Below are 24,756 nucleotides of genomic sequence, written 5' to 3'. Positions count from 1 at the left end.
TAGTTGATTTGATGTCCCCCAGAAGATATCCCCCACTTTGATGATTTGGTACTTTGATATGCTGACATCAAATGAAACAGACACAGAGGGGAGTGAATGAGGGCGAGTCACACAAAGGTACTGATTGAGGGGGCAAAAAAAAAAAAAAAAAAGACGATGAAACTGAGTGTGTGAGGAAACTTGGGTCGAGGCTGCAAACCTGGGGAGCGTCAAAATGTCTGGACGCATTTGCGTACGAGCTGAGACGGGAAGGGGTCTTCTTGCGCACGGGGAGCTCCTTCTTGGCCCCCCTAATCCCCAGGCCCAGCCATCCCTTCAGGGCATGCCTCAGATCTGACTCCCTGGCTCTCTCTGCGTGGACGAGTCAGCTCCGCCAGCAGGATTTAATATGCTATGTGTTCCCTCCACTCCACTCCCTCCCTCCCTCCCTCCCTCCCTCCAACCCAACTATCATTGTCCCTGAGCGGGACCCAGGCTCCCTGTTTCAAGGAGCCAGCTAAAGGCACCTTTCAAACCGCGTGATGTATTTGGATAAGGAAATCGTAGGGATGAAGAGGGTATGAGACTCAAGATAGCAAAACTGCAATTTCAGATATGTATATTACACACATGGGGGAATTTTAATGTGCTTTTGCCTTTGCAAACTGCTGGTCACACGCTGGAAAAATGCATGCTTGCTCAAGCATTCTGTTGCAAATTCATTCATCTAAAGTTGCTCTCTCTTCTGCAATCACCTGGAATAAGCACATTTATTCTCCTCCTGATAAGAATGAGAGATCTGTCTTTTCTCCAACTTAATGTGAGGCAGAAAAACTTTAAATTTAATTATTATAACTAGAAATGGACTACATTCTTACACTAACCTCCATTAAATTAACACAAACATTTAAAGCCAACACCTTATTAGCTTTTATAAAACAAAGTGCAACTAAAATGATATGTTATTACTACTTTCAAAATGTCATCTATAATAATTATTCATGCTATGATGTATAAGAGCTCCTGCTTCATTTAAAAGTAGATGCTCATTGTGCAGAATGTCTGACAAAAATGCTTTTTTGTTGGTCTTCTCTTTGAAGTTAATTAGTTTCTACTTAGTCAGTGATTGATGGTCCACTCGGTTTCCTTAGAGGTCTTTGTGTTTTAATCCTGAAAAAAAGCATCTTAATTTGTTGCAAAGAGAACCATAGGCTTTTTTAAACCAGCTGACTGGCAGTGGGCAGCAAAAGTTAAACTCAGCTTGTTTTTATCAAACCAGTTCACAACAGATTTTCAAATCCTTTAGAGAACAAACAGATCCAATTCGTATGCAGATATATGGTAGGGGGTGCTGGCCTGCTTGTGTAGTGTGTCTCGTTAAAAGTAACTTTGTATAGCAGAAATATTATGACACTATAAGAAAAGTTTGATTTTAAAGCCTTAACTTTTTGGGATGTTAAATTATATATTTAATTTTTTTTTCTTCAAACACTTTATCATTAAACAGGACAGGTCGCGCCTGCTTGTTACCGCCGCTCCTCCTCCTCCTCTGTTTGTTTTGGATGCTGTAAAGACGTCTTTAAGTCGTTGGTGTGAACTGTAGCAGCAAGAGGTGAAGTGCTTTTGGTTTAAGGCCTAGAAGTGTGTAAAGTTCAGTGCCCAGAACAAGATGAGCTTCCCCGGGTCGGAGGCTGTTTTTGCAGATGTGGTATTGTGTCAGCGTTGATGAGAGCTGGTTGTGGCATCCGTGAGGGGGTCTTTGCTCTTCTTTTTCTCCTTTTTTTTTGTCAAGCTCTGTGATTTGTGAGACACATACACTTGGCTGCTTGCTGAGAACAATGATCTGCCACTCATCCCTTCTTCATGATCTGTGACGCCCGCTTCATGCATTTATTTCCTCCTTCCAAATTCCATTTTATTATTCCGAAAACTTTGCATTACACAAACCAAATGTTTCTTTTGCAATATGCAAATAATTAGGAATGGGATTGTATGATATTCTGCTGGTATGATAATAAAACCCTGGCAAACATACTATAATTATACAAAGATTTAAAGACTGCTCATTATAGTTAGAATGTTTTTAGTCTCAGATTAAATAAATCTTACTTTGATATATGACTTAAGGAAGAAGGTATGTGCTGAAAAGATTGGTCTCTCTCACTCTCCTGCAGCTTAAATGAACGGCAGATTTTTTTCTTCACATGTTGTAGAAAATAGTTTTTGAATCTCTCATCTTTGTTCTTGCAGAGATAAAGTAGCTCTAAATTGGTTTTACTCAAAAATAGCATCCGGCTGCAAAGAGTATTGTGGTCCATGGGATCTTTTACAGCTTGTTTATGGTTTGATTCCTCTGAATAAAGATTCTTAAGTTTCTGACAAGGGGAAAATCACATTTAACTCCCAGTGTAGCTAAAAACAACCCCTTAAATGTAGTATCTAGTGGTAGTTACTGCATTTTTTTTTTTTGTAAAAAATATTTTCCCTTGTTGATATGGCAACTGATTGGCCTTTATGATCTGGTAGAGCCTGCAGTCAGCTAATTATTTTTATTTCACCTTTTTTTTTATACAGGTTATCTAATCGAGATCCAAGATCTCATATAAAAGAGAGACCAGTTAGATAAAAGCAAACAATTTTAAAAACAGTGCATAAAACAAGCAATTAAAAGATTTGAACTCAGTTTAAATAAGCTATTAAAATGAGCTAAAAACAGGTTTTATAATATGCATGAAATACAAATTGGAAAGTGATGTTTGGTATGTTATAGGTGTTAATATTTCCAAATATTGTTTGTTTTTGACATGAAGAAATAAGTACAGGATTCTCCTTTTAAGGCATTGGCCAGCAGTGAGCAGCAACAGGTTAGGGAGGGGCAGCTTGCTGCTACTTAAAGCTCCAGGGGGGCCGCATTTCACCCTGTTATTAAAGCAACATTGGACATTGTCATGAAAAATCCTACAGGTTTTAAACCTCTATTTCTAAGTTCTACTGTACCTTCATACTGACACCCCGACATATCTAAAGTACTAAAGTTCCTTTTTCCTAAATACAAAGGTTTGTGGACTGGAAAAGAAAGAATTTTTTTTTTTTTTGTTTGTTTGATCAGTTGTACCTTTGTCAATCTTAAAAATAGAAAATTAGTAGATCCCAGTTACATTTAAACTTTAAGAACTGTAAAACGTAAAATCTTTGTATTTTTTTCTAACCCAAACTTTGAGACAATTTTTTTACACATCAATATAAAGTGTAAAAAATAGAGGAGGCCAATTACTAAAAACGAGCAGCTAAATTTTAGGGTGCCATTTAAAGATGCAATGGGAACAACATTTTTTTTTTTTTTCCAAAGTTGCTTTTCAGGGAGGGATTTCTATCTGGTCCCGCTGCATCCCATAGTGAAGGGCGAGGAGGAGTCCATTGTTGAACGGCTAATGTTAAGTCCAGGGTAATACCTGAAAGAAGTGCAGCTCCAGTCATTCTCTATGCACTGCAAACATGGCTCATGTGTGTTCTTGTAGTCATCTCTGATTCTTGCTTGGCCTTTTCATTTCTGCCTCAGTGTAATCGGGAAAAGGAGAAGGGCATTGAATGGGGATGGCAGGGTATTGGGTCGGGGGTAATACCTTATATACATGCCTCTTTGGTTTTTCCTTTAGTAATGAATGCTAACTCACCCTACTTTTGATAAAAAACCAAAAACAAAAGGACAGCTCTGCTATCGGAGCAAATTTCAGCCTCAGCCCTAGAGAGCCCTCCATTGACAGTGCAGCATTTGAGCACTAATCGTTTTTTCTCATGCAAAGTGTGCTTTTTTAAGAACGCGGGCCGCTGAGAGTGACGATGGGTGGGGGCAATGTTTTAACAATACTCTGCAGGGTTCATGGAGGGGAGGTGGGCTTTAGGGTTGAAGTGGCGGGTGAGGTGTGTGTGTGTGTTATTTGGGGGGGTGCAGGGCTCCTCTCCTCTTTGCCCATCAGACAAAGCCTAGTTCCTTTCAGCGTTGAATTTTGGGTGGGTGGTGGTGATGGGGGCGGTATCCGGAGTTTGAGTTTTCTTTGAAAGAGAGGGACTCAGGATGGTTTTGATGAGAGTTTGTCATTGCGTCTGCTTTACCTTCCAGAAGGAAAATATCTAAAGCTGCCCTTGCAGTGACAGTCCTGGAAAAAATGGGCTTCCTGAGTTTTTTCCCCCTTCTTTTCTTTATAAAGAAACAGAAATATTAAAGTGTACACAGCACCCTAAAACGGCCTCAGCTATTCCTGCCAGGCTGCTGTTTTTATTAAGAGAGGTTGACGTGCTTTGGAAATATATCTTATTCATGAAGAAAGCCAGGTTGGACTTCCCAAAGAATTCATTATTTTCCCCTCAGACGAGGGTTTCGCGGGCTGCAGCCGTCCCCTCTGAGGACTTGGAACATGCAGCGCAACATTGTAAAGCCTCCCTCAGTGGGCTCGGGAATGCGAAGGGTTCCATTTGTCAAAGGTGCGAGAGTCTTTTTCCCTCCTCAACACTTTCTAGGCTCAACCTTAAACTCATTGTCTGAGCAAAGGCAGGACATTAGTCACTGCAACGCCACAGGAGCCCGAGGGTGCTAAGGACTGGAGCTCTGGACAGAGGGGAGGAAAAAGGGGGGAGCAGGGGAGGGAAAAGGTGACAGTAGGGCAAGAATAGAGCAGGAAATATGGGGTAGAGGGAAAGTTAGGAAGGGAGAACACAAGAGCCGAGTATGTGTGTGGGAGAAGGGGGTTAGAGGGGGTAGCTCTACCTCAGGGCTCAGCAGTGTAAGCCCCTGTCTACCCCTAAAAAGCTGCTTTCACAAAGAGATTTACAAGACAGGTCTTAGGTGTGCTTTGCAGCCCTGCATTATGAGTGATCGAGTGTGTAAATGTGTATGTGTCTTGCAGGAATGGACATTTCTGCACCTGATTTTCTTCTTGCATCACCTATGGAAGAAAGTCGTTCCCCCTGAATTTACCAATTCCGGGCGTGTTAGACCCACAGCAGCCCTGGCAGAGTGATGCGAATAACCTATTCCCCCTGGTGGCAGTGTGCCTTCTGTGTGTGTGTGTGCGCGCATTCATGTGTGAATGCATTTCGCAGATTTTCACATACAAGGGATCCTGTTAGCTTTTGGAATTATTTATAAAGCCCGGGCTTTTGTGCGGTGCCCTAAGTCCCTGTCTCCTCCCATTACTGCTTATGACTCTACCTGGCTTCTTTCAGTCCCTCAGCCACCCTCCGAGCAGAAGGGACTGGGTGTAGAGTTACACTTAAACCTTTTTACTGCTACCAGAAACACTTTCTTCACTTTATAAACACTGACTTCACAGTTTTTCCACTCAACAAATAGTTAAGTTAGCATCAAATGATGTACATTTTTTCCAGTAACAAATTTAATCTCCGCTGGGAATAAGTATAGATTTTTTTTTTAAGTGGAGGTCCACAAAAAGCTTCTTTTTAAAAAGCTAACTAAATGATATTGCTTGTTCATATAAATCAATTAAAAAGATGAAATGAAAAACTATCAAACCCTTTTTTGGATGAATGACCTTTGATAGATTTTAACATTAATCCTGAAGCATTTTTGTTAAATTCACATTCATTTCTTTCAGACAGAGTTTGAACCCGGTGACCCCAGGTAGTGATGCACAAAGAAGTTAAAAAGTGAATATTTTTGGACTATTTTCAGCTTTATCAACCTTAAACACAAAGCTTTTACTTTGATCACTGAATCTGCATACATACTGTGTCGAGTAGACGTCAACACTTGACTTTAGGCTTTTAAGTAATGTAGACTAATATTAGCTACTGTCAGCTTTGAGCAGATTTTTTGGTATAAAATCAGAGGAATTAAAAAAATATAAAAAGCTATTTAAAACAAAAGTGATTGTTGTGCAACAAGCAAAGAGATTAGGCTGTGAGAAAACAAGAGAGAGAGCAAGACCTTTGGCAGATAACGGGAAGGCTGGACGGAGTGAAGCAGAGTTTATCTGTTTAAGTCATGTACATTTTGAATAATTAGAATTATAAAGAAAAAAACAATAAATTTGTAAACCTTGGCAGTCTTATTAATATCCTAGAATTGAGAATCTTAATTCCTCAAGGAATAATTGTATGCTATAGCGAACTGCGTAAGTAATGCTAGCTATGCTAACACTGTTAAATGTGCTAATTACATTAACTGTTCTATGATTTTTTTTTTTTTAATATAAAATACATTTAAATATTATATCCATTATTATAAACAGAGACCGCTGTTAATGGGTATTAAAGCTAACCTTCGGTGCATTATAACCACTTATTTAAGATTCTAAAGACAGTTTAGCATGTCAACTCCACAATAGATAGAAAAATGTTGCTTCAATTTCTAATATAAATTGTATTTATCCACTCATAGCAGGAGAGCTTGGCAGATTATCTTAATAACAATTTTTTTTATCTTCTTAGTTCGTGTGGAAAATCTGAATTTGCTCAAATCTGCATCAGCAGGTAAACTGCTTGCAAGAGTCTTAAGACCTGCCATAAAATGTTTATTGGTGCATCCTGCAAATAAAAGTATTATAAATACAAACTGCTTCACTCAAAAGAAGCTTAGACCTTATGTGATGTGATCAGAGGATGTGGGAAGTTGTTTTCGGATCTAAATCCGATTTAAACCTTGGTTGATTTAAAGTCACTATTTCGATGGACACTAAATCAAATGATGCGATCATAAGATGTGTATACATGTACCAAGCATTAGAACAGAATAAATCACTGTGGAACTGTCTAATTTTATGGAAAAGTGGCAGAAAAACGTCTGCTGGCGTTGTCATCATGCACAGTAGAGATTATTACACTTCAAAGATCCAAATGATGATCAGAAAAAAGCACCATCTCTCAGAAAGATTTATTTTTCCCCCCAAAATTGGACCGAATCAGATTAGAATGAAGCATTTTTGATCTGATCAGGCCTTCAATGTGAATTTTTGTGTCCAGGTAGACTTAGCCAATGACTTCTTCTCACAGGAAGCTCTGATGGGCAGCTTTAATGCAACAGATGCACTTTAGAGAAACTCAAAAATGTACCCAGATTCACCCCATATGGGCCTGATTACATATAATCCAGGGAAGGTTTTTTTTTTCTTGCACAGAAGGACCGAAGCTGAAGGTTTAAGTGTGTTTTAGATGGTTTATGTTAATGTTTGCCTTTTATTGAAACAAGCTGGAATGCGATTATAGTCCGCTTGCTACATATAAGCAGTGAACTGCTCCAGTTTTTCATCTCCCTCTGGCACAGAGATCAATGCAAACCAGCTAACACAGGGTAATAAGCCATTAGTACACACATTGGTGGAGGAGATTTACATACATCGACCGGCCAACTGATAAACTCTCTGTCCTAGAGGTAAGAATTATTACTGATAAGCTGAGAGTGCAGAGAGTTAAAGAAAGTCTGTTTGGGTGATCTCCTCCCTGTGACTCCCAGTCCTACATGATGGGTGCCAGATTGCATAGCTGGGAGCCAGTTTCGTGTCTGCTTGTCAGGAGTGCTTGTCAGGAGTGCAAGGTGTTAGGAGGGGGTAGATGTGAAAATGATTACGGTACACCCTTCCTCTGATCTGATTCATCACTACCCGCCTCTCCTGCAAAGGGTGAACTTATTATCCCTGTCTGAACTTCCTCCGTGTAGCCAGCTGCTCTCCATGCTTCCCAATTAACCCCAGGCACCCGTCAAATGCTCCAATTAAGGCGTCCTCCTCCTCCTTCTCCTCCAATGTGTGAGTGTATTTGCCGACCCAGAACTGGTTGAGAGCGGAGGTGAATGAGTGAGTTGCTGAGCTGGGAAGTTTCGAGCGTGTTTGCTTAGCGGTTGTGTCACGACACCCATATTTATTTGAGCTGTTGGAGCTAACAGCTGAAACAAGTAAATACATCCAGATGTTTGAGTTTCTCTGAATCACATCTGCAGGCTTGAACAGGCAAATGACATGTAGTCCAGCGGTCCCTAAACTTTTCAGCTCTTAACCCACAAAATAACAGTGAAAGAGAGCTTTAACCCCTACTACTGATTGACTTTATTAAGATAAATAAAAAATGATTAATAAATTGAACTTTATTGATCTCACAATGGAGAAATTAACTCTGTGCACTTGTGGGCTACCACTGTGCAGGGCCCGGGGAGAAATCGGGGGTTAAGGGTCTTGCTCAGAGAGCCAGAGCGCCGGTCTGTGCGAGTCGGTTTCGAAGTAGAACCTCAGGATTCCAAGCCCTATGCCCTAACCACTAGGACGCCACTCCTCTAAAGATCTGCTAATCAGCTGTAGATGGGTAAAAATCGACATAAACAGCATAGCAGTGATTCAAAATGAAAACAGAGACTTTTATATGTGAATATTATGCAGACGGATTTATGTAAAGTCTGTGTTTCAGATTATTTGGAATAACAGCAAATTAAAATCCAAAATTCGACCTCTTTGAATTAAAAGATTACAGAATAGCAATAAGATGGGGTTTCAAAAGAGAAATTAAGTCTAACTTAAAAGCATGACTGTTAAATTTAGTATGTGCTTTAGTCATTTAGCCTTTTTGAGGTTTTATGGAAGCCCGAGTCTCTGTACTAGTGATGCAGCTTACCTGCATTATTAGATTTGATGTCTTTCTTTCTTCACTTCAAATAATTTTTTGGGGGCCAGTTTAATGTCCAAACAGAGCAGTGTTACCCCTGTAGGTAAAGCTTTGGTACTTTTGGCATTGAGGACAGGTGGCAAATGGAAAATGAAATCAGCATCTCCATAAAACTTGTCCGCAGATGGAACCATTAGGTGCTCTTAAATTTCCTGTGTTGACTTTGGACTTAGTAAAAAACAGTGGAGCAACACCAGCCAACAGCCAATTACTGTGGAAACTTTACTCTGGACTCCAGCAACTTACACTGGGTCCCCTCCACCTCTCATACTCTGGGACATTAATTTTCATATGAAATGCAAACAGCCAACAGGCTGATTATTACTTTTGATACAACCGCTTTTTTTCAAAACATGTTTTCCTTTCACTCAATTTCCTAATGATATGCTTGGAGGTACTACTCTTTGAACAGCTGCTCCTGGACCAGTGACCGTCTGTGATTTGTTATATTTCTACAGGATATAATTTGTCATCTGCTAGACAACCGGAATTTATAATTTTTCAAATCTTTTAGGTTTATATTAACTGGTTTATGAATATTTGAGAAGCACAATACATCAGCCTATGTGCACTCGATCAATATAATACAATAGTTTTATAGCTTTTTCTGATTTACATTTAATTAACCTATTGACGGCATTTAAATGTATTGGTATAGACCGGTTTTTTTTTTTTATATAACTGATCTTTACAGATTGTACCTAGAAATCAGTCAATCAATCAATCAATCAATAGGAGTCATACAATTACTGTTCAGTTAACATTATGTGTTTTTGATTTTATTTCTGTTACTCCTGCTTCAGTAATCCATACATTATCTGTTTTAGGTTTGGTGCTTGAATTGATTTGTTAGTTTACATTTTGGAAGTTTTTTTTTTTTTGTCTCTTTCAGGAGTAGTTCACCAAAAATATGAACAATTGTGTCAGTTTTTTTTAAAATACTGGGTAATTTTTAAACCAAAGGAGAATTATATATTTCATAATTATCCACATTTATCCAAAAAATATACATTAATTTATGTTAAATGTAGAAAGGAAAATTGTTAAAAATGCATGCTGTTGGTTAATGTATTTATAGGTTTTAAATTGTGCAGGATATCAGTTTTTCTTGTCTGATTTTTCAGTGTCTGACCTGCCGATCACATTCAGAGCCGATCAAAGGAAGATTTTCCAGTTTTGATCTCCGACCACCTGATTGGTCTGTCTTTTTTCTCAAATATCATCCCGGTATGAGGTTTTTCTACATAATTCAAGACTTTTAAAGAAAGAAGAGAAAAAAGAGAAAAACCTGCTGTTTTCTATTTCTGATGAGCAACAGTGCAGGAGTCCCGCTGTAGGTGGGATGCAGGCTAGTTGGCAGCACTCCCGAGTCCTCTGAGACCGCTTGCGTGCGTGTGTGAAGCCTTCGAAGCTCCACGCAGAAGAAGAAGGGGGTGGGGGGGCACTGTGGCTGATATGAAAGTGAAGGGAGAGAGTTGTCTCCCTACGCCGCCGTGGGGAGAGCCGTCAGGGAACTGGAAGTCTCTAGAACTCCCTCTGAGGCTCCTGGTGTCTTTGATCTCATTCCTCCGCCGCGGTGCACTCCACACTCCTCTATAGAACGCACTCAACCTGCTGTCAATCTGGAAACACAGGCTCTCACTTCACAGAGATGAGATGCTTTACTCCACTTACAGACCAGCGCAGGGTTCAGCACTCCTAGACACCGACATGAAGCTCTTCCTGAACAACTTAAGGAGAGAAACTTGGAAAGCAGCTGCAAAAAATAAATCAATAAATAAATAAGAATGAAGCCTCAGATGCTAGGAATTTAATTTTCTTAGATGGTTCTGAATTAGGTCTCACTTTTATAATAACTTTTTAATCTATCACATCTAAACATTACACCACCATTATAAATATGTAGAAAACTTATATAGCAGTTCCAAACTATATGGAAATCAAGTCTTTTAAATGTAGTATTTCTGTGCAGTAGAGAAAAATTATCCTTTTTAATAATACACTAGAAAAGGGCTGAACGATTTAACCAAAAATCTAAATTGCGATTACTTTCAACTAGTGTTGTGATTTTATTGCGATTTTTCTTTACACTAAGCACAACCATGTCGATGTTTTACTGTAGGGTTTCAGTTTTTCCAAGACGTTGAAACCTCGCTTGTCCAGAATCCAGTGCTGCAGGACTTTGCTGTAAAATCTACATGAAAAAGATCCTTCTACTATAATGCATAGATCTAGGTGCTAGCTCCAATTCTGTGTTCCCTTCTGTACGACAGCATACTGACTATAATCGTGTTACCATCATCTAAGGGAGAAATTTTGTGTCTTACTCTTGTTAAATGTATTGTGACTAAAATTGAGTGTCTCTGCGATTTGAAAATGGCATTTTTATAAATTGCGATTATATTGCAAATGCAATTAATTGCCCAGCCCTACACTAGAACAAAGATATGAATGTGAAATTGGTCAGTAATTCCTTGGTAATTTCTGACAAAGCGTAGACAAAATATACAAATGTTTTTTTTTTATTGGTTGCATTGCAATTAAAAAGACCCTCAATCTGTAAACAGCATGAACTTCGATCCACTTTCTAAGTTTAAAAAAGTGTAAACTGAAAACATTTTAACATCTTCTAGTTTTTTGTGTTTTAAACAGTTTTGAGTCTGCAAAACCTTCTCTGTAGTCGTTGTTTGATTGAGTTGTTTGTGTTTTAGCCCAGAGAAAGAAAAATATGTCAAGTCAGAAAATGCACAACGTGAATCAGAAAAGTTAGAAGCATCCCTCTTGGATTCCCTTACTTTATGCTGTACAGAGACATTTAACATGGTGAACTTTTTTTTATATTATATTTCTTAACATAAAGAATACACGTTGATTCGTTTGAGATAATCATGGGATGATAATCTGGGGTTTTATTATATGGCCTCTGATAATACACCATTTGCTTTGATTTGTTATCCAAACAGAGTTACATGCTGTGGTTAAACAAAAAGTTCAAGAAAATCAATATGAAACTCATGATAATTTGGAAGTTATGCAGTATTAGGTGGGGGTGGGGCAACACAGCGTTCACACTGTTCTCCAAGCAGTTGGCCAACAAAAGAGACACTGGGTTAAGGTTAGGGTTAGGGTATTTTTTCAAGTATTTTTTCTATTTTGGATTTGCAAAACATTCATGAGTCAGGGGTGAATAAAACCAGATTTTTTTCATAGCTGAGTATCTGGTTCCTCCTTAGCCAGAGAGCTGATTGTATGCAGTATATAAGACATCATGGTTGTAGTTAGAAACTCAACAATCAGCTACATTTTTAGCCGATTTTCAATCAAGTTTTTGTAAAGCTGAAGTATGATAAAAAAATACCTTGCCTTGTCATGAACTGTTAATCACAGATTACGTGTTTTGTGTTGCCTATAACTTCTTTGCATTAATAACTGTTTAAAACGGCTAGGATTGAAAAAAAAAATGATTTCAAAACTCCTAGATATTTTTAAAATACTTAAATCCTCGCTATTTAAAGTAATCTGCATTCCATCTACAACAACTGTATCCAGACTGCTATACTATGTACCCCTCTATTGGTTTAGGAGGGGTTGATTTATGAGGTTAGCCTTATTTTAAGTACATTTTTATGCCAACTGATGACAGATAATAATAAAGAAAGCAAAGATTAAACCAGTAAAATCTACTTCTCTATCGATGGAATGTGTGACCCCACTCTTGCCCTTTTTGGATCTGTTCCCATCCACACAGGAAGTCTTGCATAAAGCAATGCCCTTCATTTTTCTACCCCCCCCTTCACCATAACTTTCTGTCTCTCCCTGCATTCCTCTGACTGACTGTGGCACATTTCAGGACAGCTTCATTCAGCATTCCTTTACATCCCAACTAGTTTTCCCTACCCTCTTTATTTTTTTTCTTCCTCATCTTGTCTCCCTCTGTTTAGGTCAGTTTTTTTTATCAGGCGAGAGCCAAACACCGAGACAACTTCATCTCATCCAATTTTCACCCCTTTAATTCGGTTTAAATGGCGTGGCTGCGAGGGCCGGGTCGGGAATTAATAAGAGCCAATAAAGCTCGCCGCTGGGGCATCGAGGCTAGTCTTTAAGTAAACATTATGACTTCTTGAGGGGGGGATTCAGGGGCAGCACTTGATGAATTGTGGCGGAGCTCGGGAAGGGCTAATTTCTCACTTAGTCGTCCTGATGGGGCTGGTTAATAGGCCTTGCTTTGCCTGGCTGATTGTCTGCTGGCTTTATTATTGTGCATTATCGCGCTGCCCCCTGGCTGTTTTTAGTGTTCGGCCCCGGAGACGCCAGAGCCCGTCATTAATCACGCTGCGGCTCTGACTCATTCCGCTTCAACACTTTTTCCCAGTGACATGGTGGAATGAAGGACAGGAAAAAGAAGGAGGGAAAGCACAAATAAGAAGCTCAACTGAGCTGGGAGAAAAGTTGGCAGGGCAACTTCGTGCAGCCTATAGATGGAGCTCAGGAACAAAAACTGAAAAACTGAGTTATATATGGCTGTAAAAGGCAGAGAATAGTATTTTTCAGTCTCCTGGGCAAAAGACAAGACCTTTTGTCAGCCGTGCTTGCTGCCACTACATTTACACAGGATGATCCCTCTGCTTGATCCCTTTCTGAGCAGCACGTGTGAGGAGGAGGAACAGAGAAATACGTGTGTGTGTAGGTGTGTGTGTGAGTGAGGTTTTCATCACTACGGGAATTTCTCTTTTCCCGCTCATCCCCTCCCTCGGGTCCCATCTCTTATTTATCTTCCAACTGCAGTGATTGCACTTGCATACGGTTAGGTATGCGGAGTGGCTCACGCAGCTTCTCCTATATGCACTGTGACATTTCACGTGCGTTACACGGGAATCACGCTTTCAAGCTGCGCAGTCTATGGTGTAACATGTACTCTTTTTGCACTAAGAGCGTGGTGAAGGATGTTGCTGTCATGCTCCGCTTGTGGCATCGTGCAGAGCTCCTTCCTAAGCTGTGCATGAAGAATGCCTCCACAAACACAGACCTGTTTTCTCTGCAGTTGAGAGGCCCTGTGACAGCATGCAGTTCCTTTTCTCCTGCGTGCAGGGGCTACTTACGGTAAATGGAGAACTTGGCTAAAAGGAAGCAATTATTATAGGATGTGAATTTGAAGCACTTTTTTAAGCATTTTGTTTGCAAAAGGATTAATTTCTTCTCTCGCTTTTTCACTCTTTTAGTTTACATGGTTCAGCTAATTTGTTTATATATATGTGACACAAAGTCCTGAATAGGAATTTATTTTAGACAATTATAAAAACAAACAATAACAGATAATAAACAAATCAACAGAATATACAGAAAAGAGACTAGTTAACATGAAGCAAACCAAACTACCTAAATTCACCTGAACGTAAATAGACGCAGAACCTTTTAGTTTGCAAGAAACTAGAGGCTAGGGAGGAACTTCACCATCCAGCAACACCAAATCATAAAATTAAAAATGGCTAAATGACATGGTTTAAATGAAAGCATATTCATATATTAGAATAACCTGTTAAAATCCAGACCAAAAATTAATTAATACTTTCTGGAAAGACTTGACAATTACTCTGCACATCTAGGATGTGCAGAGTAGAGTCCAGAAGACTTGCTGCTGTAGCAGGAGACAAAAATAAGTAGGCTACGCCCCTCATATATTTGTAAAATATGTTTTTGTGTGAATTTTTTGTGTGTTTTTGTGTGAATACAGTCCCCTACTAAGGCCCTGAAGTTTGAATTATTTTCAAAGACTAAAGTCTGTACTAGAAAACGTTGACCTAAAACCTTTAGAAAAAGGATTCTCCTGCTTTTCCTTTCTTTGCCAAAGTTGCTGAAGTGATCTGATACTTTATTTGCTTTTTCCATCCATAATTGCTTAACAGACATTTTTACCTTCTTAAGAAAAAGGAAAAGTGTCTCATCACGCAAAAGCAATTTAGTATTTTTGGAGAGACGAGGAAGTTGCAAATAAACCAATATGGCCGCAAAGCTGCCAGCATTATCCTTTGTGTGAGTTGTCACAGGCCTCGGTTCCAACAAACAGTGGCTCGTGAACAAATGCAAACTCAAAATATATAAATAAATAAGCTAATATGCATTGGGACTGTGGGGAAAAGGAGCAAGACTTCCATTGTGGCACATCCTTTATTTGGCCTTTATCTACTGCGTAGGGAGTGCAAACGAGGCATCGTGTAAGCATTATGATTACATCGTGTGGGTTTGTTACATGGGAATGTAAGACGCACTCAGCTCATTCTGATCTGCAACACTCAGGGTCCCTCACCAGCCCTCCAAAGCATCTGAAGTGGAGAGGTCTGAACGACCAGGAAGCATGCGAGGATAATCTTATTAGCTTTGCTGAAAGCTTCTGATCGTCTCTGTTGTTGCACTGTTTGTCCTTGGGAATAAATAAATAAAAGAACTTTGGAGCGGAGCAGGCTTTCTTTTTTACGTTTCTTGTTGTGTGCTGCGGATCAAGAACCCTCAGCCTTTTGCTTATAAGTTTGTCTAAAAAAAAAAGTTTGTAAATATCTAATAATGACAACATAGAGATAGCCACATTTTTAAAATCTGAATTTTATAAAAGCAAACCTTCTTAAAGTTACTTTTAAGGCATACAAAATAGAAGTCAACATGTATGCAGATCGTTAGTTTAACTCTCTCAAAAACATCTGTAAAATTCCTAATCTAGAATGTTTTTAGAGTCTCAGAGGGTGAAAGTGATAAAGCAGAGCAACAGGTCAACCTTCCTGTTTTCTGCTGAAAATCCTGCTCTCTTTCTCCAAGAGCAAATGACTGGCAGACATGGTTTAATATGTTGTAGTAAAAGGTTATTTTAAATAACTTTTTACATATTTTGCTACATCTTCACCTTCCATACTGAATGACTGGAAGAGGGTCTCAGCTTTCTGACTGGCTCGCCACCCATCAAAGCCAAAAATCGTGTGAAGCTGAAAATCATCTAATTACAGTGCTTTTGATGTGACTTTGTGCTTTCAAGTGCCAGTTAAAATTTTGTGGCTCAAATAAGAAGCTGCGTATTCAGTTTAACACCCTCAATCTATGGAAAAGATTATTTAGTATTTACAAAGGAACTAGTTCCACAATTTTCCTGCTGCTTGTTTTGACGGAATTTTCCGGTAAATTGTTGTCTGCGTAGATGGCCTTCTTGTTTGGGCGGCTATAAATACTCTAAAGAAATCTCAAACTCTTACAGATAGTTTATCAGGCTGTTTTGAGTAAAGTGGAAAAAAGAAAGTTGCACAGTGTAAAAGACAAAATAAAAAAGATGTGAAGTCACCATGAATAGCTATATACGGTGTAGGTACCATATTGACTCGGGCTGCCAGATTGACTCGGGGGGCCTGCGCCTTTTGATGACGTCACAATACATAATTGTTTTAACGTTTGCACAATTGCGCAAAACATTTTGATTGGTCTGGACAGCTTACTAAAGTAATTATAGCGGGGTGTAGGTTTTATTCGAAAGCGGGATTGCGGTTTGTAAACGGACAATTTTACGAAGAAATTCTCCATGGTCCCTGCGCCTTCCGATGATGTCACCGAATTCGCCATGGGCTTTGCGCCTCCCGATGACGTGACATTATGGCAACGCCACTCAAACAAACTACATTGAGCCCGCGGTCTGCATTTGTAACGACAATAAATTCAGGAGAATGAAGCTAAAGGGATACAAAAAATAAACTTGTAATATTACAAAACCAAAAATACTATGAATACAAAGTATATTCAGAGATTAAAGTCCCTCTGATACTGTTTAAGTGACTGAGAAACTGCAGATTTGCCACATTTAAGATGGCGGACGCTCTGACACATCTCAAAAGGCGCAGGCTCCCGAGTCAATCTGGCAGCCCGAGTCAATCTGGTACCTACAACGGTACCAAATATAGCATTGTTAGCCGCTAACAATGCTATATTTGTTTTAATGATTTTTTTTTTGACTACTAAACTTAGGCTACTTTCACAGGAAACTAAGGACAGTATCAGCATGCGCAAAGTTAAGCATAAAAATGTAAATTTGATTGATTTACAGAAATAAGTAGGAAGAAGGAATAGCAGGACAAAATATAAAAACCAAGGAGTGTGAAGAGAGGCCATTATGTGGTGATTCAGACAAACCCTGTATAGGAGCAAAATGTGGATTTTTGTAAAAGTCCAAAAAAAATGGAATAGCTATTGGCACAAGCGCAACTGATGTTATTGTTATTTGTGCCAGCACATGTTATGGGAGACTTGAGTCCTGAGTTGGGGGGGCAACTTTGGGCTGTTCACGCAAAGCCTCCACATTGGACAGCTTCATACTTACAGTATGCACTCAGGGTGCAAGTTTTAAATGCTGTTGAAATTTATAAGGACCCCCTACCTGACTAAGAAGGTTTACAGATACACCCTTACCCAGCTTCATGGTACGGGCCTAATTGCTTAACAATTTTCAATATTCTAGAACAAGGGCGTAACTATCGGTAAGCAGAGTATACAGTTGCTTTAGGGGCCCCCGACCTCTTAGGGGCCCCGTCACTGACACCTAAAGGCCCCCTACGCAATTTCGGACTAGGACATCTCTTTGCAAATGTAATGTTGCAAAAAATTCATCTTAAACCCACCTGATACTAGATTGACTGAGCGGACCTTATTTATAACCCAAGGCAGATTTTAGCATGATGGTGAGCCGTTTAAACACGAAACCACTAGCAAAGCAGACAGCGGTACTTTTAATTACTATGTTAATAACTGTGTATAGTTCATTAGACGGTTGATAAAAAAATACACTCCTATAATATGTTTCAAGCCCAAATAATGATCTTAAAAGAACAATTTATTTAAGTATTTTATTTTTTACAATACCACTTGGAATTATGGGTAATCCAGAGCCTAGAATTAAAACCATAACCATTACGTACAATGTGTTAGCAACAATAGATACCAAAAAGAGGTAATGGGGTGTTGTACTTCGTATCGGGCCCACCCAGATATTGTTGCTTAGGGGCCTATTGTTGTGTCATTACGCCATTGGTCTACACTGCATTTTATAATTCTATATTGAAGTCAGAGATTCCTTGAAACTGTTTTTCGACTCACTTTACATTTCCATTGGTTAGATGTAAACTTAAGTTTTTACCATCAACAGTCTGAAATACCTTAAAGGATCCTAACAATGTTTGGACAAGTGATGCCTCTCTTCTCCTCAAGGAGATTTGCTTGAGACCAGATCAATTAAAAGCCTTTACATTTAAGAGCAATATATTGTCAGCCATGACAACAAAAATTCTGTAGATATTGGTCCAAATCTTCATTCTACTGCATCTCTTTACTCTATATGTAAAAAATGTACAGTTTACTTCTCTCAAACAAATATATCTTGTTCTAATAAACCTAATATTAAGTGTGATTATATTACATATATGTATTTTTGTGTGTGAGACAGGGTGTGTCTGATTCCTCCTAAATGGACCCTATTTGAGGGGCTGGTCCCCATGAGATGTAAGGCTAGGCTTACTGCCAAGTGTGCATGATGTAAGGTTTTGTATGTGAATGGTGAACCGCAACCACAAAAGCTTTTGCCAGTTTTTTTTCCTTCAGGGCCTAGAGCAAGCTTTAAGTGCAGTGTCAAACACAAGGTGCTAACCTGAGCGTGTGGGGGTTTTCATTAAGAGTTCCCCTGTTTAATTTGAAAAATTTCTAAAACTTTCTGAGAACCAGCAAACACTTCCACTGTCTTCCAAAGTACTCTTCTGTCACAGTTCTGCTGTTGCAAACACATGCAAAGCAAGCATATTCTCTTTTATTGCTAGATTCAGCTAATCTTGCCAGAGGGCTTTGACTCCATCTCCTCCCCCTCCCCCTTTTCCCTCAGTGTTTTAGTCATTCCAGCTGTGAAGGAGCCCTTAATATTGTTGGCATAGCTGCAAATTGTGCAAAACACACATTGGACACACAAGAAAACATGTTCAGGCATGCAGGGGCACAGTTAGGTGCTCACAGATGCATGCATGCATACACATACATATGCACACTCCTCACTCTCTTCATTCATTTTGTTCCTTATCCCACTTTTGCTCACAATCTGCCTCAATCGTCTACATCTCCCATCTCTCCCCTCCCCTGTAACTCGCTGCGCTGCGGTGCGTTTGTGCCGTGCTGATAAGCCTAAGATAGCAGATCTCGGTGGTCGCTGATGTAATGATGATGAATGCTGCCGTGCTGGCAGTCTCCCCCCCCCGGGGGGCCCTCGACACTGAACAGTCGTCCTAATGAAATGAACTCAAATTCAGCAGCTCGTCTATGAGGGAGGGGGTTGCCAAATTTAAGAAGACACTTCAGGAGTTTATATTCAAATGTCCGTAGGTTTCTGACAGTATGTGTGTCAAAGAATTAAGTGTGTGAAGATGCGAGCTTTAAATAACTACAACAGTGATTAGTTTTTTTGATATCATTAGTACTTATTTAAGCTTGCATGAAAATAAAGACTTTTTTTTTCCAAAGGGAAAAGTTTATTTTTGTGTTTCACTTTGATGTCTACAATTTGCAGATGACGTTAAACCCTCTGCCTTTGTTACCAATGCGTATAATTTATGTTAAATTGATTTACTTAATGTGCTTAAAAGTAAGATTTTTCTTCTAAGGGAACAGCAGAAATTCTGGCGTTTAAACATGTTTAATCTTTTGCCTTTTCTGTGTGGAAAGATTACAGTTAAACACAAATAAAGATAAAACACCTTGTGTTTCTTTTCTCTCCGGCCTGGTCCACATGAAAATTTTGTTTCCTTAAGTAATCTTTTCATATATATACATTTTCCATTTTTACCAAAGTTCTTAAAAATGTCCTTCTAATAATTCTCTCTTCCACCCAAAAGGCTATCCTTACACTGGAAGAATGAAGAAGAAGGAGAGCACTGAATAATGGATTCTGTTTTGAGATTTTTGTTACCAGGGAATCAATTTCCAGAAAAATTTGTCTCTAATATGCTACTAAAAAAAATTAAAAACTAATAAACAAATTGAAGTGAAGCATATTTTTTTTCTGAGTAGTGATTGGTCAGTTCTGGTTTCGAGGAAATATGCAGTTTCAAAGTCCCAGCTTCATGGGCATTGTAATTTTTGCAGCTATATTATTTTCCTGCAGTTTAGACTTTAAAGGAATAGTACACCCAAAACATGATTAGCCTTCATTTTCTACTCACCCCCATGCTGAACAACACTCTGGAGTACTTTTTTGATATCTCAAATGCATCTGGAGATCTGGGAGGCTTCTTGCTGTCTGCTGACATTCAAATAATGGAGGTCTATGGTGACCGAGACAGAAAGGTCCATAAAAGTCCACAAAAACGTGTCAATATTCCTCCATACTGCTCGTCCAATGTAATCCAAGTGTCCTGAGTGGGTAGCATCCATAATTTACTCGAAACGAAGTCATTTAGAACGTTTTAGAGCATAAACAGTAGTGTATAGGATTTCCTAATAGCGCCCCTATGCGCGCTCACGACGCTACGGAAGCCGGCAGACAAACCGGAAGAAAGTGCGCATTCAGCGTCTGCTCTGCCGATAATGCAAGCGTAGAAGAAGAAATGTGCTGTTTACCTGTGCAAAGAAAGAAACAACGAAAGAAAAATGTCTGAGGACTTCAGTGTTGAGGAAGAGCATGAGTTCTTTGCCGAGCTGAATGCGCTGGTTTGGTCTGCCGGCTTCCGTAGAATCGTCAGCGCGCATGGGGGCGCTATTAGGAAATCCTATACACTACTGTTTATGCTCTAAAACGTTCTAAATGACTTCGTTTCGAGTAAATTATGGATGCTACCCACTCAGGACACTTGGAATACATTGGACGAGCAGTATGGAGGAATATTGACACGTTTTTGTGGACTTTTATGGACCTTTCTGTCTCGGGCGCCATAGACCTCCATTATTTGAATGTCAGCAGACAGCAAGAAGCCTCCCAGATCTCCAGATGCATTTGAGATATCAAAAAAGTACTCCAGAGTTTTGTTCAGCATGGGGGTGAGTAGAAAATGAAGGCTAATCATGTTTTGGGTGTACTATTCCTTTAAAACTGTATGTGATAATGTATAGAGTTCTTTCCTTTAAAATACACATTAAAGGAAAGAACCCTTTAATGTGTAAGTAAACCCTAAACCACTCTAACAAGTTTCCTGGACACGCACACAGAACATGCCAGACTTTTTAGGTGAGAGAGAAAGCTGTAATTTTTTTAATGCCTTAAAAGTACCCTTAAGAAGTTTTGCATTTTTTTTAAAAGTAAAACAAACTAGCTCTGGAAGTGATATTTAAAAACTGCCCTTAGCTCAAAGTCATAGTGGAGGATGTTCTTTTTCCGGGTGGATCATGAAAATAAGTGGTCCCCCTAATTGTCAATCATTCTGGTGATATGTTTACGTAAGGCCGTCCTACCTGCTCATCCCCATTTTTATTTACCAGGGATGAGTCTGAAATAGTGAAAAAATTGCAAATCTTCTTTTGGAACAACTTTTAAAGAGCAACTTTTAAACAGAGTGTGAATGAGGAGAAATGGGTTCGTGCATGCTCTTGCACATGTTTAACAGGCGTTCCCTCTCAGGAGCGGGTACAGGGTTGTGCATGTGCTTTTTTCTTTTTTTTTCAAAGTGGAGATGGTAGGTCTTTTCAAAAATTCGCGAAAAATCCCCCACTATACCTTTAATTTAGGAATTAACATTCACGAGTGCCTGCATATGGCCTAGTGTCTATCCCCTATAAATTCTAGACTTGTTTTCCTGAACGCTGACAAACATTGAGAAATATTACATAATCCATGACAGAACTGAACTCGTCAAATGTTGTCAGCCAATATCTTACCCTCTTTTTAAACGGCGCCTTAGGGCAGTCATTCATCCTAGCTGAGATTGTAACAATTCTTGAAGATCTGGCAGACCTATCTTGGTTCGCTTGGTAAGACCTTTACTTTGCTAAGTTGAACAGACATGAGGAAGTTGATAGAAGCTCCTATTTGATAATGCATTGGGAAAAACTTTCTGCTTGAATTTCTTTGTAAGAGTGAGAAGAAATGTCCAGCGACTAACAGCAGGTGAATAACACATTAAATCTGCTTTGTGATCAGAAACAAAATATCAGATTTTTGAGCTTCGTGTCATCTGATCGTATGGTTAAATTGAACATTTTAGCAGCAAACTAACAGTTTTTTATGCATTTTGTTATATTACTGGGGCATTAATGGTAATAGAAGCAGAGTTTAAGTAAAACCCATACCTCTAAATCATGCAGACTTTGTTTTTCTTTCACCATAGTGGAACTCTCTCTAAAGTGTTTAATCAGGTTCACAGATGGAGGAGACATTGAGCTGGTAAATTTAAGTAAGCTTTCCAGGAAAGCCAAGAAACAAAACAGACAAAAATGAGCAGCACATCAGGCGAAAGCGGAGACGGGAACATCTGCAGAATTGGGTGTGGGCATCCAGGTCAGAGGGATTATGGGTGAAAAGGTCCCACTTTTAATTGCTGCTCTCGAACTGTGGCCTGCCTCGCGGAGCACAAAAGGCCCGTCAGACACGCTTCAGTTGCTTGGACTTCTGAATGTTTGGCCAACCAGAGGAATGCCCTGCTTATGCCTGAACCCCCCCCACTTCACTTCAATCCCCAATCCTGACCGTTGTATTTACCAATCTATTATTTTTTCAGTGTCCACCACTTACTTGGGACACATACCAAGAAGTGAACTGAGATGATATCTGAGCATGCCGAAGAACAAATGTCTCCAGTTCGGGGACGGCTCCTACACATGTATGCATGCGGGAGCGATTAGAGGACAAGCCCTCGTTTAATTCTGTTTTGATTGGTAGTGGTGTAATTGCGTTGTGTTATTTTTTTCCCTCCTCTTTTTCTCCCTCTCTTTTGTAAGCAATTGCTTACAGATGTTGTTTTCGGGTCAGAACGGATGACAGACTGTGGTTTTTCAGGGGGTTGGGAAGAAACAAACAAAGCTCACAGTGTTTGTCTGAAGTTTACCCCTCAACACTTCCCCCTTTGCCTCCCTTCCTTTGGGAGTTGGAAAGAAATCACCGCCCCCTACTTCTTTTAGGCTCACCCGTGCTGTTCTTTTTGCATTCTACCTAAGTTTACTACCTTTTTATGCCAACATGTTTATGGAGTGGAGGGAAAAATAAATAGTAGAGGGGGATAATTAGCTTGTCTTTATTGTAAAGAAAATGCTTGTTAGACTAAATATTTCCACCAGTTATGGAGTCTGTCCTCTACTTTGTGCTGTGTGTCCTGTACTTTGGCTAAATGAGTGGTTGGTTGTATCGCCATCCGTAATCACAGGACCTACATGACCTAGATAGATCTGAGCTTGTAGACAACCGCTGAGGTGCTGAACTGAGCAACATGTCTGCTAGACTTTTGGCTGAACCCCCTCTTAAACCCACAGACAGTATTAACTTGAACCACCTTTATTCTTTAAAAGAAAAATTGCCTGGCACCATGATATTCCCAATGGGGCCTTCAAACAAGCCTTGTTTTTTTTTCAGGACTCTGAGTGTTTCTCTGTCTGTGGTATCCCCTAAAGGTTTCGCCTTTCTCTCTTTGGAAAGAGTGCTGAAGTGGGATTATCAGTGTATCCACAAGCTGCCTTTACATTTATTCGCAGATAGAAAACCTTGTCGGGCTCTCCTGCCTTGCTCTCTTTATTGAGCCATTGTTTTTTTTCTTTTCTTTTTTTTATATAAAAGTCAGAGGTTCAGCTGAAAAATAAGAGGAGTGAAGATCTGTATATTTTACTAGGGTTGATCCAGAAGTAGATCAGAGTCAAACAGGTTAAAGTTAAAAGTTCACCATGTCTTTGACTTTGGGTCTAAAGGAGAAAACATTTCAGCATTAATAGAATGCAAATGTTAAACTGCCAAGAAGTTAAATGTCATATTTAAAGTGGCAGATTTTTTTAGATAGCATTTCTAGCTCCCCTGGTGACCACTTTAAGATTCCATTTTTAATTAATCTTTTGTTTTTTTGGATATTAGATATGAGATGAAACACTTTTGTTATTACTACTCATCTTAATGGGAGAGACAACAGGACACTCCATGCAGAAATGTCAAATGTGTTGATTTATGACTTATGTCTTACCATTATAAAAGATAATATGTTGAGTTCCTTGAAATGACTATGAGGGAGCCTTTCCACTAAACAGTTCATGTGTGTTTGCTGTAATGCTGTAAAACAAAGAATGAGTGCGGAAATACATTCCTTACCCTCTGATAAGTATGGTAGAAGCTCTATGATGCTATGGGCCAGTTTCTCTATTAAACACCCTGTTCAGAGTTCACGTCGTCGGAAACTAATTGAAATACCATCAGATTAATTAGTAAAAAAATATTTGAGAATCTACCAGAAGACTGCTACTGTCAGGCCTTTAATGGCTACATGGCCCAGTTAACATAGACACACTTACCAGGACTCAGCAAATGGCCAAGCAGCAGCAGTGCAGAGCAAGAAGTCGTGCAGAGAGTGTCTTCCATTTTCATCTAAAACAGCCTTGTCTCCTTTACACTTAGTCATGGCATTTGGTGCCACTTTACTCCTGAAGGTGCCTCTACATAGAGATAACATGTAAAAGGACTTACTTTATATTTGCCATTCACATTGGGTGTGAACTCACCTTACACATACGTCAAACATAGACTGTCAGGAATCATATCATTTCAGTTAATGCTTAAAAATACTCTCAAAGGGGATTTGTGCTAATTCATCCTGTTATATTCACCTTCCTCAGTTACGCTGTCTCCATGAGGTCCTGAGGAATGAGCAATTGCCATGGAAACCCAGTCCCAGGCCAGTTCAGCAGCTGAGAAGAAAAAGAGGGTGGAGACCATCGTGGCTACGAAGGGCTCGTCGGCACGCACTGACATCAGTGAGAAAGCTGTGGCTTCAAGCACCACCTCAAACGGTACATCTTGCCTCTAACCTCATACTGAAACTCTTTGGTTCATTTATAGTTTTTTGTCAGAATTAAGGGTTGCAGCTCACAAAAAAAGTTTTATCCCACCAGTTCTTGAAAAAGAACTTACTGGCAGCTTAGATTACT

At 39.4% G+C, this 24,756-nt stretch overlaps 1 protein-coding gene across 4 annotated transcripts in view; it reads left to right on the top strand.

Annotated features, from left to right (window-relative positions):
* The window catches only part of gli3 (GLI family zinc finger 3), a 132,488-nt gene that overhangs the window by 3,373 nt on the left and 104,359 nt on the right, over nucleotides 1–24,756 (top strand). For 3 of the 4 annotated variants that reach the window (XM_038300629.1, XM_038300628.1, XM_038300626.1), the window contains exon 2: nucleotides 24,445–24,618. In XM_038300629.1, the coding sequence (XP_038156557.1) occupies nucleotides 24,486–24,618 (133 nt within the window). In that variant the 5' untranslated portion in view covers nucleotides 24,445–24,485. Of the gene's footprint in view, nucleotides 1–24,444; nucleotides 24,619–24,756 lie in introns of those variants that run through there. The other variant, XM_038300627.1, reaches the window with a different exon arrangement.

The sequence above is a fragment of the Cyprinodon tularosa genome, unplaced genomic scaffold (assembly GCF_016077235.1).
Source record: "Cyprinodon tularosa strain WSP-4 unplaced genomic scaffold, ASM1607723v1 ctg451, whole genome shotgun sequence".
NCBI classification, from domain to species: domain Eukaryota; kingdom Metazoa; phylum Chordata; class Actinopteri; order Cyprinodontiformes; family Cyprinodontidae; genus Cyprinodon; species Cyprinodon tularosa.
This window is presented reverse-complemented; position numbering and strand designations above follow the sequence as displayed.